Raw genomic sequence first — 20,685 nt, forward strand, 5'->3', positions numbered from 1 at the left:
AAAGACAAAAATGAAACAAAAATTTTACAGGACTTTATATTCTACTGAGCAAGATAACAGTATATATATATATATACACATATATACACACACATACAACATATATACACATATATAATAAATATGGATATATAATATGCAATATTAAATATAATAATAGAAAATGTAGTATAGAAAATATGTATAAAAATATGGGGAAATTTGTGGGTGGGGAGGTAATAGCTTCTTCTAAGTTTCTTGGATAGAGAAGGTAGCATTTGAAGAAATCTAGAGATCCCAAGTCATGGAATTAAGGAAGGAATGAATTTCAGGTATGAGGAACAGCTTGTACAAAGACAAACATAAGAGAGTTGGAATGCCATTTGTGAAGACCAAATAAGCCAAATTGATTGTATTGTATAGTGTGTGAAAGTTTATAATCAGTCTAGTAAGCTAAGTAGGTCAGTCAATTAACAATATTAACTCTTATCTTTTCCATTCTTTTGTAATCTTCCCAAGACATGTTGAAAATTTATTTTTGTTCCTTTAAAGTTGTGTGATCTCCAGCATGGAGCCCTTCTGCATGTATTTGAGCAGATTCAGCCACTCTTCCCATTATCATTGCCCCTGCTACTTTCCCCATTAGTTCTTGGTTTTAAGTAGCATTTCTATAAATTTAGGGGATGATGGTGGAAATGATGTTAGAAAATGTATTTAGGGAGCAAGGAATGAAAGCACTGAAAGAATTGTGGTCCATTTGGTCAGAAGTCTTATTTATAAATGGACATATCCTACCTTCAACTTCCAATTAGAAAAAAATAAAACCATTGTAACAAATATGTACAGTTAAACAAAACAAACTGCCATATTGCCATGTACAAATATGTTTGTTCATTCTCCAAATTGAGTCTATAAGCCCTCAGTCAGGAGGTGGGTAGGATCGTATGTTAGATCATGCTTACTTTCTCATGATAGCACAAGGCAATAATGTAAAAGAAAACAGTGAAAAACTTCAGAATTCTGATTACTGTAATGATAATTTGTGATATATGAATACTAATAGTACTTCTAGGTAATGAGGTATATTCATGGGATATTGAGATATTGCATAGTGAAAGGCATGATGGGAAGTAGCAGTGAGGTAAAAAAATAGCATTAAGAAAGAAATTAGAATATGTTGAACATGATGAAGAGCAAACAATATTACAAAAATTAAAACTGACTATATCTTTACATTCAGGAAATGACTGATTACTAAAGAGGAAGTCATTTCAGAATCAGTCATCTGTGTAGTCAGATAGTATTAGATTTGTTTGAACAAAGGTAAAACAATCAATACAAGTTTGAAGAAGGGGATAAAATGAGAAGTCACTCTGATTACAGCAGATTCAACTTTCTCTACTTGAACAATCTGTCAACTATGTGAAAAGAGAGGGCAAGAGTAGAAAGACTGATAAGCCATTTCTTAGATTCCTTTCTTTTTCTTCAGATTTCAAGTTTTCCTTCTGTCTAGGAAAAAAAATATTCATAGAAGTACTTTTTGTAATAGTAAAGAATTGGAAACTGAGTGGGTGTCCCTTGATCTCAGAACAGTCAAACAAACTGCATTGTGTGGAACGCAATCTCCCCCATTAGACTTTGGAGAAAGAGCTGAAATCCCAGCATGAGCTCTGGGAGAGCAGGGCTGTCTAAAGCTCTTAAATGCAATGTATAGGTGTTGGATTCGAGATTAAAGAATCACTTTTGCCCAGGGGTAGAACAGGGGGACTTTGACATTCTGGTGAGGCTATGCCAAATTTTTTCATTTCTAAGTTTAGTTAAATCTTTAGTTGTGCTTTACAATTCTTGAAGCGCATCAGAGGTTCAAGACAAAGCTTTGTTGAGCAACAATGCTGCTAAAAACAAAACAAAAATGTGTTGTTAATTTTGTAGGGAAAGGGAGCTCTGGGATCTTTTATTTGTTTATTTGTAGCTAAAAGGAATTTGAACATTCTGTTAATTTACAATAAATTCCAGAGGGATCAACTAATAACCTCATTTATTTGAAGAAGTACTTAATTTTAGAAAAAAGAGTAAAGCTACTTTCAAATATTTTTCATTCATGTCTTGCTGTTGAATAAAGAGGCATCATTGGACTGTAACTCATTTCATTTTGCCTCTTTATAGGGCTAGGATATCGAGAGTCTCTAAAACCAAACCTCACACCAAAAATATGGGTATAGGAGAAACTTGAACTCAGATCTTCACTAACTGAAGGTACTGCTCTCCATAGTAACTGCTAAATAAAAGATGGGAGAGAAAAAAACAAGCATTCAAAAGGCAGCAAAATGAAGTACCCCATCATCACCACTTGAGGGTGTAAAAGACTCATCATAAATCAGAAAAATAGCTGTAGAAACAGCTGAGAATTTGTAAACTTGCATGAGAATTCTGAGCAAAGGAAAAAAAAATTAAAGAGGGAAGAGAGAAAAAGACATACACAGAAATATATTGTTCTTGTTGTACACTTCTAATTTACTGCAGCAATAGGAAGAGAAATTTTGCCTGTAAAGATGAAGCTTTGGGATCCAGGTATCTATAGCAGACTTTGAAAGAATGGAGACACTGATTTATAGGTGCAATTTGACTCCTAGGTAATTACTTGTAGAATCTTGTGTAATTCTTGTGTCATGTGTTCAGTTATTTCTTAGCCGTGTTTAACTCTTCATGACCTCATTTGAATTTTTCTTGGCAAAGATACTTGAAGTGGTTTGCCCTCTCTTTCTCCAGCTCATTTTACAAATGAGGAAAGTGAAGCAAAAATAAGGTTAAATGACTTACCCAGATTCTCACAGCTAGTAAGTGTCTAAGACTAGATTTGAACTGAATTCAGGCCCCATACTCTATCCACTATGCTACCCAGCTACTCCTTCCTTGTCTCATAGCACCATAGATATTGAGCTGGAAGGGACCTCAGAGACCATATATATGTTTGAGAGCCCCCAGAATTTTTGGAAAAGTCTCTCCAAGTGGGTTGGCTGGAAATGATCAGCTCCTTTGTGGAAAAGAGATAACGTGTCATCTGCTGGAGAACAGAAGACTGAATTCTGGGGAAAAAGCTATATTGCAAGAGTTGGAGTCATATGGAATGAGAAACACAGAAAGTGGGAGCTAAAGTGGAATTGAGCTACAAGAGATTGATGGCCATGGATGACATCAATGTTGGTTGGGGGGGGGGCACAGGAGATGGGGCAATTAATGACATCAATGCTGGCAGCTGAGCTACAGAAATTGAAGCCAGGTAGGCAGTAATCTGGTACTTTGGGGAGTAACCATCATCTCCTAAGAAAAGCTCTAAGATATCAGAGACTGATGGGAACAAAACAACTCTGCCCATCAATTTTATGGAGCCTCAAACAGGACAGTATAAGTTAGGAGATAGCCTTGATTTCTGGCAGAAAGATGTCCCTGTTGGGCCCTCTCCAAAGGCTTGCATGTGAGTACTTTCTGTACCCATTAACTTGTTTAAAAAAAAAAAAAAAAAAGGTTACATTTTGAACAGTCTGAGTACTTACAAAGCAAAGCGACTATCTTTAGGGAAGTGCCAGGTTTACATGTGAATGAGGGCCATAAGCCAGTGAATGGTATTATCTAGCCAGTACCAAACACAATCTAGCTAGGTTATTATAGTCTTGAATAGTTTTATAGGATCATAGATTGGGAGCTTGAATGGACCTTAGAAGATGTCAAATCTTACCTCCTCACTTTACAGATAAGGAAATTGAAACTCAGAGAGGGAGGGTGACTGGTCTGGGGTCAAATAGGGATGTATGGTGTGTTCAGGGAGGACTATCACCTCTCAAAAAACCTCAGGGCTTTCTGAGCCCTTTTTATTTATTATTTATTTTTAAAATTTTACTTTTTTGCTGAGGCATTTGGGGTTAAGTGACTTGCCCAGGGTCACACAACGAGGAAGTGATCTGAGCCCTTTTTAGCAGAGCTCATTCACCTTTGGTGTTCACCTGTGAACTCAATTCTTACCTGTGGTTCTGAAAGGCTGCTGCCATACACTGGCAAATCACCTCAGGAAGCAGGCAAAACCAGGTTAGGGTAACTGATGGGTGTCAAACCTATTAGGGGGATGTCTATTCCTAGCATATGAAGACTTCCCCTGGCAGAATGGACAGATGAGAACAGTCTGTTCCAGTGGACATGAAGGCAGCTGAAGCAGTCAATGTGGTTGGCTTAGAACATATTCACACATCAAAGATGCCAAGGTTATCTACTGCATTCCAGGAAGGCACTAGTTGTCTTGACTTTTGTCCTGCCACTGGACTTTAATGACTCAGAAAGAGAGAGCCAGGATTGCTTTGCACAACTCTGCCTCACTTAAAAGCATAAATCAAGAAATAACTTGTGAGATCTTTAGTCTCTTTGAAAATGAAGGACAAACAACAACTGCTTCCATCTTGCACAACCAGATTGATGGAAGTTCTCTTCCCAAGACAAAAAGGGAAGAGGGTTTAAAAAAATCATGACTTTGTGAGAAGAGGATTATTTATTGTATAGAACAGAGAAAATGGATTGGTTAACTCACTTGCTAGTGAGAAACTCAAATGAACCACCATTGTAGAGCCTTAATAAATATTTTAAGTAAATATTGTTAATTATAATAACTAAATTCATATATTATTTTAAGATAGACCAACCTATTAGATTGGCAGAGCAAGTATTTGTGTCCCTATTTACATTTCGGGAAACTCTCAGAGAAACTGATTAAGTTGCCTGTAGTCATACAGCTTAATTGAGCTTTAGCTGAGATTTGAACATAGGTCTTACAGTTTTAGGTCCAATGTTGAACCTAGGAAACTCAGAAAGGATGGAAAAGTATCAAAAAGGAAATTCTGAAGATACAAATGAGAAGAAAAAGGATTTTTCTAAAGAGGCAGAAACTAATACATAGGACCATCTTAGATTTTAAAAAAGATGGCAGCAAGGGCAAATAAAAGAGGATGAATAGCAAAGCTGGCACAATAGAATAAGAATAGTATCAACAGGGGTAAAGTTCAAAATGAATTGAGACTTTTAAAGAAAAGTTATACAAACAAAAAATTGATTTTTTTTCATTTCTACCTCTCTTGGGTAAAGAGAGAATAGGTCCATGCTTGGAGGGAATGGAATGTTGAAAAACTGAAAATTATAAGAATAAAAGCCATTTTCCAAGAGATTAATAGTCAGAGAACTGGCAGTTTTCAAAGAAAGAAATTTAAGCTATCAACCATATGAAAAGCTGCTCCAAATCACTAACAATTGTAGAAATGCCAATTAAAAGCAGCTCTGAAGAGCTACATCACATTCATCAGACAGGCAAAGAGAAAAGAGTAATGGATGTTGGAGAGAATGCAGAAAAAAAGCACATTGATTCCCTATTGGTGAGGCTGTGCATTGGTCTAGCCTTTCTAGAAAGCCCCAAAGATCACTAAATTATGTACACCTACAGTAGGTCTGTAGCTCAAAGGAATTAAATAAAGAGGAAAAGAACTCACATTTGCAAAGATAGACAAATAATTTTAACCCTGTTTGCTTCAGTTTCCTCTCTGTAAAACGAACCAAAGAATAAAATGGCAAACCATCCAAAATATCTTTAACAAGAAAACCATGGGATCATAAAGATTCAGACTAAACAAAAGCAAAACACATCTCATATTCTCCTACAATTCTTTTCATAGTAGCCCAAAACTTTACACTAAGGAGGGGTGGGCTCTACGTATTAGAGAATTGCTAAACAAATTATGGCATATAAATTTAATGAAATGTTATATACCATGAGCACTGATTAAATGGACAATGTTAGAGGAAACTGTCAAGATCTCTTTTTAAAATCACAACATTGTAAAGAGAAACATCTTTGAAGGTCTTTAGAGCTCTGATAAAGAACAATAAATTATGATAACCATGGGTCTTAGGGACTGAGAATGAAATTATGGACCTCCTGCTTAGAAAGGTGATAACTTAGGAGGCAGAATGAGACATACATTTTTGTACATGGACATGTGGGAATTTGTTTTGCTAGACCATGCAGATTTTCTATGAGGGTTTTCTTTTCCATGAAAAAAAGATTCAATGCAATTATGACGAGTGACATAATAAAAAGACTTTTTTTTTTTTTTTTTTTTTTTTTTTTTTTTTTTTATGGAAAGCAAGGGATAACACGACTGGAGACAAGAACATATTATCCCAATTTCCAAAATGGGAAGAGAGTGGACTCTGTAAATTGTAGGACATTAGTATTCATCTTAATTGGTGGAAAAACTTAATAACATTATTGTGATGATTAATAGAAGAATAATTTTAAAGAAATAGCATAACTTTTTCAAGAACAGGTCATGCCATACTAACTTCATTTACATTTCTGACAAGGTCATTAGCCTGGTAGGTCAGTAGAATACTTTTTTTCTTAGATTTTAGTAAAGCATTTGACAATGTCCCTAAAGCTATTCTTGTGAGAAAAAAAGAGAGACAGTTAGATGACCAAAAGCAACACTTAGTCATTAATGGTTATATGTTAAATTTATAAGTTGGATCAAGTTCCTAAAAGAACAGTAAATGTCATCATGAAATATGAAGGTTAATTGAAGGAACTAAGAATATCTAGTCTGCAAAAGAGAATATTTAGCAAGGAAAAGATAGTTATCTTCAGGTATATAAAGACTCATGAAAGCAGCATTAGACTTGTTCTGCTTGGAGCTAGAAGGTTATATTAGAAACAGTAAATGAAATTACAAAGGAAGCATATTTAGGTTCAATTTAAAGAAAAAAAAATCTAATACTTAGAGTTATTCAAGAGTGGAATAGTCTGCTTTGGAAGGTAATGGATTTCCTTTAGAGATCTTTGAACAATGTCTGGATGCATGATCACTGCTCAGATTTGGATTTTTGCTAAAGTTGAACCAGATGACCTCTGAAGTCCCTTCCTACTCTGAGATGCCGTGATTCTTTATATTGAAGGATAGCTATATGTTTACTTATATATACTGCAGAGCTCACACTTCTTTATTTTCTGCTCAGCAAAAATAGCTCCATATAAGAACAGCAAGAAGGCTTTAAGCAATACTAACATTTGATCTCCAACTGAGAAGAAACTGGGCACTGGGCAGAACTATCATTATAACCATACAATCTTAAGTTGATTTTGAATAGTGTAACAGAGGCTGATGTGCAGTATCCAGGTCAGTAGGTAGTTTAAAGATTGAGAATATAGTGGCTATTTTCATAAGTGAATAAAATATATACTGGATTAATGGGAGAGGGAATGTACAATAGACATTTCAATCCTCCCAGCATATTCTGAACAGAGTTTGGCCATACCTATCATAAAACTTCTGATGAATCTCTCTTGGCCCTCAAATATAACCTTTCAACTTGTCAAAAATTATATGATTATTTGAATGGAGAAATAGATAGATTTTTATTGTTAATCAGCTCATTAATATTATTTAATTTTTCTAGTAATCAAGATGAACATTAATGTTCTATAGTTTGCAGAATTCATTCTCTTCCCTTTTTGAAAATTGGGATATTTGTCTGCCTCCAGTCCTGCAAGTCCACTGCTTTTCACAATCTTTCTTTTTTAAAAAAATATTTTTTAATATATACTATTTTATTTTCCCCCAATTATATGTTGAAGTAATTTTTAAAACATTTTTTTTAAAAAAAGTTTTGAGTTTCAAATTCTGTTTCTCTCTCCCTCTTTCCTCTTCCCCTTCCCTGAGATGGTAAGCAATCAGATAGAGGTTACACATGGGTAATCAAGTAAAACATTTCCATATTAGTCATTTTTACAAGAATACTTGAATTTAAAAAAGAATGAATTAAAGAAAGAAACTATTTAGGGCTATCACTTCATGAGTCCCCTTATTCTTTTGTTCCTTTTGATTTCCCTAGATCTTGTCCTCTTTTCCCTCATCAACCTTAAACTGGATTTTTCCCCTGAATCTGCGTGGTTATACTTATAATCACCTTCCTTTACCTCCCTTCCTACTTCTCTGAAAATTGGACAATTCTTTTCTTATATGCATGCATCTTGTTGTTTGTCATTTGTTCTCAGAGAGGAGCATGAGATTGGGGAGGTGATGCTATGAATCTCTGTAAAAGGAGGTGGCAAATTTATGTATCCTTAAGAGGAAGGCACTTTGGATTGAATCTTAAAGTGACTAGAAGCTTTAGATCTATTTGATCTATTTGATAATAGATAATAATAAAATAAGATCTATTTGAAAGCAGGTTGAACATTTAAATAAAGCTGCTAGAATTAAAAAAGAAACTTGTTAGTAAAGGGGACTTGATTTTAATTTTTTTGAGTAGTCAAATTATATTTTTTATCTCATTATAAATTATGTCAATGGTATATTTATATTAATATAAATATCAAGTTCATTTGCTAGACTTGTGATATCACTGGATGACTTTTAATATAGAAATTCAATAATAAGGCACATTAGCACTGAATGCTTAAGTGCTATGCTTATAATCACATAGATAGTATGTGCTAGAAGCAGTACTTTAAGTTTTTAGGACTCTAAGACTGAGGCTTTATCCATTATACATACATACATATATATATGCATATATATATATATATATATGCAGTTCAATGATATGTATAATTTTCCATCATAAATTTGTTTTCTTTATTTGCTAACTCTTTAGACTTATTCTGAAGAACAAAATAACCCTATCATAACCTAAATATCATCCTGGACTGCTCACTATCTTAAAACCCTATCTATATCTAATTGTTGATAAGGCCTGCTGATTTCACCTTGGTAACATCTTTCAAATTGCCTTCTTTTTTCCTTTGACACTGTCACCATTATGGGGTAGTCCCTCATTACCTCATGTTTGAATTATAGCAATAGCCTGTTGGTGCTTCTGCCTGCCTCAAGTCTTTGTTTATTTCAATCCATCCTTTATTCAGCCATCAAAGAGATTTTCCTAAAGCACAAGACTGACTATGGTACCCCTCCTACTCAGTAAATTCCAGTGGCTCCCCATCACTTCCAGAATCACATTCAAACTCCTGTATAACTTAACCTAGTCTACATTCCCAGTATTCTTATATATTACTTCTCAGCACAGTGACACAGTGATACAGTGACACTAATCTCTTTTAGGTTCCTCAATAAGACACTTTATCTCACAAAGCTGGACATTTTCTCTCTCTAGTTAATATTGCTTGCTGGTTTCTTTTAAGCCCCTACTAAAACCATATCTTTTGTAGGAAAGCCTTTCCTAATCCCTCTTAATCTAGTGTCTTCCCCTTTTATTTCCTATTTTTCATTTATCTATCTATCTATAAAGTTTTCAAAGTATGAATAAGGTATTATATTATATTCAAGATTTCTGTCTTTTGAACCTTTCTGCTATAGTGTATCAGAAGTTGAGTTATCCTGTATTTATTAGAACGGTCCTAAAAAGAAACTTTTTTTTAGACAGAAATTATATTCTATGTTTTAGTGAAAGCGTGTGTTGTGCTGTCTTTAAATGCCTTTTCTGAAGAGATCATAAAAAAGGAAAAAGGACTGCCATGTGCAAAAATGTTTGTAGCAGCCCTTTTTTTGCCCCTACTTTCCCTAACTTGGTAAATCTGATATAAAACTTGAGTGCAGATTAACACTGGGATTGTGCTTTCATAGATAAGAGAAACTATGATTTCATATTCCTTGTTAAAGGGTCACCTGTCCTTTTTGTTCTGGAACTGACTAATTGGTGGGTCATTCATTATGTGACAAAAGGATGTTTTTTATTTTAGATTGGATAAATAGGGGTGAAATATGACATGGAGGTTGAGACATGGGTATGAAGGAAAATTTAAAAACAATAGTTATTTACTAGGCTGAAATGACACAAGAAGAATTATGCCCTAATGGATAGAAAGACAATTCGTTTTAGACTCAGGAAGACCTTACTTAGTTCAAGAACTACTTTTGACACAGTTGGACTATGTAACCCTGATCTTTCAATGCATTGGGCAATTTTCTAAGTCCTCTTACTGATAGAGGAAGTTCCTCTCTTAGGATGTTTCTCTGGGGATGAAATTATAGATCTAGATTAAAAAAGAGAAAAAGAAACCACAAACCATAGTGAAATAGGAATGAAATGTAATACTGATGTCATTGGAAGTAAGTAAAGAAAGAAAAAAAAACCCTTCAAAACCGAACTGATATGTTCCATTTTAAAAACAACAAATAAAATGTTAATCAGTCACAAAAGCATCAATTAAAGGTCTAAAATGAAAAGTTCTTGAAATTTAAAGCTACTGAATTAAAAGCATCTTAGATAACATTTAAAGGAAGAATCCTCTGATATTGAAAGAAATCATTCCCAGTTCATAATTTTAGTGTCTTCCTTCCCTCTAATACTACCCTCAATTTATCCTATATATATCTTTTTTGTATATAGTTGTTTTTGCATATTGTCTCTGCCATTAGAATGTAAGCTCCTTGAGAGGAGGGACTACTTTTTTCTCTTTCTTGTATCCTTAGCAATTGGCAGAATGTCTGACACATAGTAGGCTATTAATAAATGCTTGATGATTGATAGAAAAAGTTGTACTTTTGTACTACTGCCTACTGTACTTTTGTACTACTGCCAGTGTACTTTGCCTACACTGTCTTTGTGGCCAACAATGAATTTCATTGAAGTTGATTGAATAACAATGGTATGCCCTCAGTTTTGGGGAAACACATATTAGTTTAACCAGATTAGAAAAGTCAATGATATGCTTATATTCTATATAGTGAGCAATGTGATAATTGAGAAAGAAGCAAAATTCATCTCACTGAAGATCATGGGAAATGAAAATCTTAAATCATAGCTATTATGGTTGATGATCCAAAATCACCATTGTAATGGGATGAAAAATATTTCCAAAAGAAACATTTCCAGTGGAATAATTGTGAGATGTCAAGAAAGGGGCTGGATGATGGCTGAATTACTGGCTGACTGCTTTTCAGTCATGTGGAATTAAGAGGTTGGTAGCTCTTCAAAAAAAGACAAAAGGACATTGGAAAGAGTCTTATGCCTGAAGCTAAGAAGATTAGAAACATCAAAATATGACTTTTTAAACCAGTTAAAATTTTATCACCTGGAGAGATTTGTGAATATATGCCCATTTTTTCTAAGGCCAGTTTTTGAGGATAGAACATCTTTAAAGTCATTTTTTTTCTAAGAAACACAACAGACTTTTTCATGAGGACATATCTTAACAAAGGTAAAAAATTGATTTCTATTCAATTGGCTTTTAATTTTGTGGGAAAGAGTAGTTCTTAAATTTCTTGCCTAGGGCTTCAGAAACACTGCTTTCAAATGCAATGAATAGTAGCAAAGACAACAAGTTGAAAAAGGATCTGGAAATAGAGAAGTATGATGAATATAATAAAGAAGAAAACTGATATTTAAAAAGAATAAAATATCTTTATTTGAATTTTTAAAAATAAAAAAAGTTTCAGGAAAATATATATTATTTGTGTGGTTGTGTGTTAATTTTTCAGAGACAGCATAATGTAGTATAATAATTCTCAAAGTGTATTTTGAGGAGCTCTGAGAAATCCAGGGTGTCTCCATGAGGTAAAAACTATTTTTATAAAAATATTAAGATATTATTTGCCTACAAAGACACTTTTCTCTTTTGCAACTACATATGTGTATGAGTGCAGATTTTCTTCATATACTTATGAAACTGAAACAACATATTATAACAGATTGAATGCAGAAGGGGGATATAAGGAGGTTGGGGCCAAGATGGCATCATAGAGGCAGCAACCCAGCCAAATTCTTCTAACATTCATTTCGAAACAACTTTGAAATAATGCATCAAATTGGATTCTGAAGTGGTATAGCAAACAAAACTTCAGGGCAAGATATTTTTCAAACCCAAGATAACTTAAGAGGTCAGCAGAGAGGTTCTTGTCACTGAAGTGGGGCCTTGGACAGAGTACAGGCAGCTGCAACACCAGCACCAAGGGCCTTGGTGTTAATTGCAGCAGCAGCAGCAGCAGTAGCAACCAGCAGCAACAGCAGCAGCAGCCAGCAGCCGCAGCCAGAAGTCAGAAGCCAGCAGCAGTAGCAGCAGCAACAGCCAGCAGCAGCAGCAGCCAGCAGTAGCAGTAGCAGCAGCAGCTAGCAGCAGCAGCCAGCAGCAGCAGCCAGCAGCAGTAGCCAGCAGCAGCAGCCAGCAGCAGTAGCCAGCAGCAGCCAGAAGTTAGGAGCCAGCAGCAGTAGCAGCCAGCAGCAGCCAGCAGCAGCAGCTTTGGGAGCTCTCATCCCAAAGATTGTAAGGTGATTGGACAGCTAGTTAGAAAAAGATTATAGGGAACCCTGAGTTGACATTGACATAGGACCTGGTTCTGATTGGCAACTTTTTCACCCATACCTAATTCCACGATGGATGGAGAGGAGCATTTGTGGTTGGTCATAAGGAAGTAGGGAGGGGCCCTGGTTACAGCGCTAAGCAGAGTGCTAAATAGAGCTTATGGCTATAGTAGAATAGAGACACTTCCTGGGTTAAGGCCAGAGCACTGTCCAGGAGAGAGTGACCAACCTTTCCCCAGTTTTCACCACTTGGAAACACCGAAAACTTAGAAAAACCCAGAATGAGCTCTGAAAACAGAAAAGTGAAAAAGCCTGAAGCTTGGGATATTGCCTCTCTGTTTCTAGGTGAACAAAGTTCAATTTTAACATAAAGTTCAAAGTCAAGAATAGGCTAGAAAAATGAGCAAACAATAACAAAGAATAAACTGACCATAAAAAGCTACTGTGGTGTCAGGAAAGATCAAAGACAAAAACTCAAGAGAAAATAATAACTTGAAAATAGCTACAAGGAAATAAAAAAAAATGCTAACTGGATACTGGCCCCAATAAAAAAAAAATGCTAACTGGATACTGGCCTCAACAGAATTCCTAGAAGACTTGAAGAAAATGATTAAGAATGGTTGAGGAAAAATTGTGGGGAAAAATCAATGTGATATAAGAAAACTATGGAATGAGTATTAACAGCTTTGCAAAAGAGGTACAAAAACATTGAAGAAAATAATTTAAAACCCAGAACTAGACAAATGCTAACAGACATAAAAAAAATTCTAAAGAATTTTTTTAAAAGAAAAGAATTGGCTAAATGGATGAAAGAGGTTCAAAAATTTATTGAACAAAATAAAAAAGATAGAATTGGGCAAGTGGAAGCTAATGATTCCATGAGACTTTAAAAAACAATAAAACAAAGTCAAAAGAGTGAAAAATAGAAGAAAATGTGAAATATCTCATTAGAAAAAATAACAGACCCAGAATAATCTACTCAGCAAAACTAAGTATAATCCTTCAGAGAAGAAAAATGGATTTTTAATGAAATAAAGGACTTTCCTGAAGAAAAGACCAGAGCTGAATAGAAAATTTGACATTTAAATACAAGACTCAAGAGAAACATAAAATTGTAAACATGAAAAAAAATTCATAAGGGACTTAACTAGATTAAAGTATTTATATTCTTATATGAGATGATACATGCAACCCCTAATAATTTTTATCATTATTAGGTCATTTAGAAAGAATCTACAGAGATATTATAGATATAATGATATGAATTGATTATGTTAGATGATCTGAAAAAAAAAGAAGCAATGAGAAAAATGGATGCTCTTTGAGAATGACAAGGGGAGCCCCCAAACTCTTTCTTTTTCTCTTTCTCTGACTTTGGGAATGAGCCATAGGTAGAACACTTGAGAAGCTCATTCAAGGAGACTTTCTTCTTGAATTCTGCCACTATAAAGAACCCACCTGAGGGCAAACAGCTTCATTCTGTTATCTAGGTGAGGCTGGTTGAGTCCTGAGCTGGAGAATTCCAACCCTATTCAGTTGAAGATTTTCTATTCAATTCCAGCTCAAACTCCATCCACTAGCCCCCATCAGGAGGGGGAGCAGGCCTCAGCTTGTAGTCAAAGGTTTCTATTATAAAAATGGCAATTTTAAATTCAATCCTTGAAGAGGACCTAACATGCCATGTTAACATGCCAAGGAAACCTCTGCCTGCTGGAATGATATTCTCTTTCAGCATTACCGTCTCTTTATCCTCACCTATTTCCTGAACTAGACTTTAAATCTCTCTGTTGGGACCTTGCCACTAAGGAATTCAGTCTTTTTATTCATGAATAGCAAAGACTGACTTCCCAACGCCTATAATAAACTTCTTTTTAATCAGTCTAGCTTTTCTGGGTTCATAAATTCCTTTACAAAGTACCTCTGTGCCACCAGAAGGGGGGTTCCCAAACTCCCTACCCATGAGCTGAATCCTAAGGAGATTCAGAGGAGCCAAATCTCTTCATTTGGTTCTCTGAACCCCAAACCTGCCACTAACTTCATCGTTTAACTCCCTGACCACCAGGAACCCCAATCTCATCATTTGGTTCCTTGAATCTAATCCCATCAAGAAGAAGGAAGGGAGAGGAAGAATGGGGAAAATTATCTCATAAGAAATAGGCACATAAGGAAAAGCTTTTATGGTGAAGAAAGTGGATAGGATATATATAATGTGTATGTGTGTATAGTGTGAGTGGGTATATACTTACCCATATCCACACACTACTAGGACATAGAATTCTATCTTACCCAACAGGGAAGTAGAAAAGGAAGGTGATAAAAGAAAAGGAGACAGGGTGATAAAAGGAAGGTCAAATTAAGGGAAACAATGCTCAAAAGCAAAATAGACTTTTGTGAAGGGACAAGGTAAAAAAGGAGATAAAGATAAACAAAAGAAAACGGGAGAGAGGAGATAGTAATCAAAATAGTGAATGTGAATGAGGTAAACTCATCCATAAAGTGGAAGTGGAAAGAAGAATGGATGAAAAACAAAAATCTAACCATATGTTGTTTTAACAAGAAATATACTCGAAGCAGAAAAACACACAGTGTTAAAGTAAGGGGCTGGAGCAGAATCTATTAAGCTTCAGCTGAGATAAGAAATTCAGGGGTAGCAATCATGATCTCAGACGAAGCAAAAACAAAAATAGCCTAAATTAGGAGATAGCTGGGAAAACTACATGTTGCTTGAAATAATAATCAAGCATTTTTATAGCAAGCTTCTATTTTTTTTTACAATAAGTTTCTATTTTTCAAACATAGAGGGAACTGAATCAAATTTATACCTGAGAGTAAATTATATCTATATCTATATATCTATATATCATCTCTATAATTTACAATGTCATTGATGGTATAGTTAAAAACAAATAAAATTTTCCAAACAGAAATTTATCCTTATTCCTTTAGGAATTCCTTTAGGTCTCAGCAAAAAGCCCTCCTTCTGTAAAAAGCCCTTTTCTTTTCTCCTCAATCTTAGCACTATCCCTCTGTTGATTCTTTTATTTTTTATTTTTTTATTTTTAAAAATTTTATAATTATAATAATTTTTTTGACAGTACATATGCATGGGTAATTTTTTTACAGCCTTATCCCTTGTACTCCTTTTATGAATTTTCTCCTCCCTCCCTCTACTCCCTCCCCTAGATGACAGGCAATCCCATACATGTTAAATGTGTTACCGTATATTCTAGATACAATATATATGTGTAAAACCTAATTTCTTGTTGTACTGTGATAGGTTTTTTCTCCATCATAACATTTAGTTTTATTTTCAAGAAATAATATGTAATGAATTTACATATTTTTTAAACTTATTTTTTTAAAATTTAAAATTTTTTTTAACTACCCAATAAAATAGGGAAAAATTCAAAGACATAAAGAGAGATCACATTAATGATGGATAAATTTTGTCAACAACAAATAAACTAAAACTACTATGGTATTTTAGTTATCTTGCATGATGGATCAGTTGTGAGTTCTGGCTAAGTGATATTGAGCTTATTTATGCAACAAAGACGATCAGGGCAAACGATACTCCTGAAAAATATGTATCGACTTGAACGTCCAAATGGCTTTACAGGTGTCAGTAACTAACATGATCCTTGAGTCACAAGACTGCATCTAGAAAACTAAACACAAATCTTTCATCCACCTATCAGGTCATTAGCACTGAAAAGCACCTCAAGAGACAAATGGTATCAAGGTAAAAAGTTAATTGTTCTTGATGACTTTGCCTGAGGAAAACAAATGTTGAAAGAGGAAGAAAACATTTCTTCCAGATGTAGAAACAAGAAAGTTTCAGAAGCTCATGAAAGAATGAAAAAAAAATCTAGTTAAAAATGTAAGAAGCCAGAGATGAATCTTCAAAGCAATGAAACATTATAAAAATGATACTAGCTCATATTTCTATATAGCTTATAGAGCACTTTCCTCATAACAACCATATGAAATAGGCAGATAATCTTATTGACCCAATTTTATAGCCAAGGAAACAGGTACAGAGAAGTTAAATGACTTGTCTATGTCATATAACTTTTAGATGGAAGAGGCAGGATTTACATTCAGGTCTTTTACTCACTCTCCATGTACCATGCTGTCTTTAAAGTGACAGTGAAACAAATGTTGATATAGAACTATCTTTGTTTCTCTCGATGAGTTAAATTAAACCACAAATGGAGGTCAATTTGTTTCCCTCAGTATAGGTTGAAAGCACAAAAGTTAAAAGCAGAAAAATTAAAAAAATAAGGTCTTGGGATATGACAGGTCAATGGGTTGAAAGCATATACTCTGATTAACCAAGATTTTATGCTTTTTGTGTCTCCTGCTAGTCTTTATTCCTCATTTCTAATTTATGGACACTGTCATATTTAAAAAGTTCAAAAGACAGAGTTTCTGGGTAATTTAGTTATTTTATTTATAAGGCTAGCATATTATTAATAAAAGGAATCAGTGACACTCTTGAATGTCAAAGACCCTTATGATGGTAGGTTCACCCCACACCTGTGGAAAAGCAGATGTTCCTGAGAGGTGGCAATCAACTCTGATTGGTTATGATTAATGAAAGAATGAATATTACAATAAGGGTGGTCTATATTGCAATGAAGGTCATGAGATACCGACACTGACACTGAGTCATTTGAACACTGAGTATCCAAATCTTGGTCAAAAAGACATAATTTTCCATATCATGTCTGACAAAAGGGAGAATTGAAATTTTCCTAGACCTGAGTAATTGTAATGAGCAGGAATCCACTCATTTGCTTCAAGTTAGAATTTCTTTTACTGTCTTTGATTAGATGTTAGCCTGGATAAGTCTTTGAGCAAAATTTCCCCCACTGGTTGATTTCTGTATGAGAAAGTAGAAAGGGGAAAGACTTTGACCTTAATTTAATAATTAATAATTTAATTTTCAAGGTGATTTTGAAAGTTTCCTTTCCTCTCCTCACCTCATTTCAGGACCTTTTTGACTGTACCTTCATATTTACAGAATACAGAACTCACCCAAGAGTTCTGCTGCTCCCCTACTGCCAATTACTTGAAGTTTGTGTGTGTGTGTGTGTGTGTGTGTGTGTGTGTGTGTGTGTGTGTGAATTATTAATTAACCATGAGAGAGGAAGATAAAAGTGGTGGGGGATTATTGTATTTATCTTTCGGTCTAATATTGCTAATAGAGTTTAAAGCTTTCCAGACTTACTAATATTTTTATTATATCAAAATATGCCTTGAATGGATCTGGAGGACAAATCTCTAGCTGAAATTAGGAGGAAATATATCCATCACTGGAATGTTCACATATACTTGGGGATATTGGTGTAACTTCTTAAGTCTTTTATTGGCTCCTTTGCTTTGTATAGACAAAGTCTAATAGGAAGCATTTTTCTTGCACTAGAGAGATCAATCAATAAATCATTAAACTAATCATCAAGAGTTAATAAGTGTCTAACATGTGCCAGGCAGTGTACTAGACTCCCTTCTTATAGAACAGATTCTTATGAAAATTTTAATTAAAGTAAATAGAAAAGTAGATTGAAAATCCAATGTTTCTTTTGGCTCCACTTTCTGAGTGGAGTTTATATCCTTTGGGGATATAAACTTAGTTTTTGATAGACATATTGATTAATAAGAACCTAAGGCAGAAATTATTACAACAGATTTATCTATAAAGAAAGAAACATAACAACATAGTAACAATTAGTTCTGGTTCTCTGCCACATTATTCTCACCTACCTGATGGCCCTAATGACAGTTTTCAGTGGTGGTGTAAGGTCTTCTACTGAAATATCACATTGACATCCTTTCTCATCATATACATCATCTGTTCCAAGAGCAGTGTCAGCTGCAAGATAAAATGATGAGTTGAGTAATAAATCCTTAGAACAAAACCAATGATACAAAACACAATTTGCTATTTTTCTTCAATTTAAATATCACCACAGCATAAATCAAAAAATATAGACCGTCTAATTTAAGATGGGCAGATAGTGTGATCTTAGCTAATCTCTAGTACCCATTTCTTCTCTTGTCTTCCATTTTTGAGAATCCTTCCAAGCTCAGCTCAAGCTCAACTATCTTTATTGTTGTTGTTCATTCATGTCTGACTTCATGATTCCATTTGGGGTTTTCTTGGTAAAGATAACAGAGCGATTTGCCATTTCTTCTTTGGCTCATTTTACAACGGAGGAAACAGGCAAAAAGGTGACTTGCCCAGAATCAGGAAGTGTCTGAGGCCAGATGATTTCAGGAAGGTGAGTCTTCCTGATTCCAGGTCCAGAGCTTTATCCACTGGGCATCTAGCTGCCTGCACTACTGTCTATGGTGAAACTTTTTCTGATTTTTCTACATGCCAGTGTCTCTCCTCTCAACACTCCCAAATTATTTTTTATTTGTTCTTTTTTTTATTTTGCAGATTTTTATAAATTTATTTTGTCTTCCCTAATAGGCTGTAAGATTCTAGAGGGCAAGAACTGCTTACTTTTTGTCTTTAATAATACTAGCACCTAGCATCATGCCTAGCATCAAAAATAAATTGGTCTCTTTGTGCTATTATTCCTTTCCTATATCACTGCAGAGTCATGAACTTTATTGATTTTTTTCTTTCCTTTTTTTATGAGGCAATTGAGATTAAGTGTGTCTGAGGTCACATTTGAACTCAGTTCCTCCTGATTCTAGGGCCAGTGCTCAATCCACTGCACCATCTAGCTGCCCCCAAGAGTCACAAAGTTAAAAATAGTATTAAATGTTTCTGTGTTTCCATAATTTACTAGTTGTCTCCCCACCAATCTAGCCCTTTTTCAGTTGTCAAATTATTATACCTTAATCACAAATCTGACAATATCCCTTTTTATTCAATGAACTCTGGTTGTTCCTTGTTCCCAACAAGATGAAACATTAAATCCTTTGTTAGGCTTTTATCATTCTTCATTACTTGGCCCCTTCCTATCTTTCTAGGTTTCTTGCATCTTACTCTTCTCACATTCTCGGTGATACAGTGATACTGCTTCCTTGTTGTTCTTTGAATACAGCATTCTAAATCTAGACTGATCATTTTCTCTGTCTCTTTCTCATTTCTGGAACTTTCTCCCTCCTCCTCTCTGGTTCCTGGCTTCTCTGGATTTTTTTTAAAGACTCAGCTAAGGTTCTATCTTCTTAAAGAAACCCTTCTTAATCCTTCTTAATCCATCCTAGATTATCTATTCTGTTTACATATATACATATATATATATATATATATGTATAGATATATACCCATATCTATATGGATATCTATGAATCCATATATTTATCATCTATCTATGTATCAATGTATGTATCATCCATCCATTTATCTGTCTACCTATGAATCCATGTATCTGCTTATCTGTCTACCTATATCTATGTGTCTATCTGTCTGTCTGTCTACCTATGAACCCATGTTTCTGTCTGTCTGTCTACCTATGTATCTATCTGTTTGTCTATCTATCTACGTATGTATGCATGTATCTCTTGGTCTATCTATCTAATCTATGTATTTATCATTTATCATCCCATCCATCTATCCCTCCATTATCTATCTAAATATCTATCTATCATTCATCCTTAGAGGATGACTTGTGCATGGAAGTTGGAGATGAATGTCAAGATGGGGGAAATCGTTGAAAGTCCTTTTTGTCTGGAATGATGAATATATCAATATAAGATAAAATAATAAAGCTAGAGCTATGGCCTTTTTCCATTCTAGCTCTAGTTCCATCTAATGTGTCCTAATCACAGAAGCCTGCTTTGCAGCCACCCAAGACTGAACTGGTATGGTTAATAGATCACATAAGAGCCAAACATTCTCATTGACACAATTTAGCATACTTCTCTTGAAGACCATGCCAACAGGTTTAACTCTGTGAAAAGTAGTTAGGTCAGATATTATTTCTCCCATTTTACAAATGTGGAAACTGAGGAAGAACTGGGCTAATGTCCTGATTCAGACACTTACTAGCTTTATGACCCTGACAGGCACCAATTTTCCTCTTTTGTAAAATTGTGATAATAATATTTATATAATTTAATTTAAAAGGTTGTGAGGTTCAAAGGAATTAATGCTTATAAGGTGCTTTCTAAACTTTAAAGTGAATTATAAATGTCTGTTGTTGGTCTTGTTATTCTCACATTTACAGAGCAGAGAGTTCACAGGGAGGCCATTAGGGAGTTTTTGGTAGATGTCTTTAAGCATTAGACTCTTTTTCTTCTGAGTAGATAACTTATGAAACATTCTAAAGATAGCATTTGAGTACTATGTATAGTAACAATTTCCCTTTAAAAACTGTCAAATGCAAATTCATGCCC

General features: G+C 34.6%; 1 protein-coding gene across 1 annotated transcript in view; it reads right to left on the reverse strand.

The window, feature by feature from the left end:
- Positions 1-20,685, reverse strand: part of KCNQ5 (potassium voltage-gated channel subfamily Q member 5) — a 628,906-nt gene that overhangs the window by 19,192 nt on the left and 589,029 nt on the right. The window contains exon 11 of the mRNA XM_074310500.1: positions 18,097-18,205. Coding sequence (XP_074166601.1) covers positions 18,097-18,205 — 109 coding nt within the window. The remainder of the gene's footprint in view (positions 1-18,096; positions 18,206-20,685) is intronic.

Source organism: Sminthopsis crassicaudata, chromosome 4, assembly GCF_048593235.1.
Source record: "Sminthopsis crassicaudata isolate SCR6 chromosome 4, ASM4859323v1, whole genome shotgun sequence".
NCBI classification, from domain to species: domain Eukaryota; kingdom Metazoa; phylum Chordata; class Mammalia; order Dasyuromorphia; family Dasyuridae; genus Sminthopsis; species Sminthopsis crassicaudata.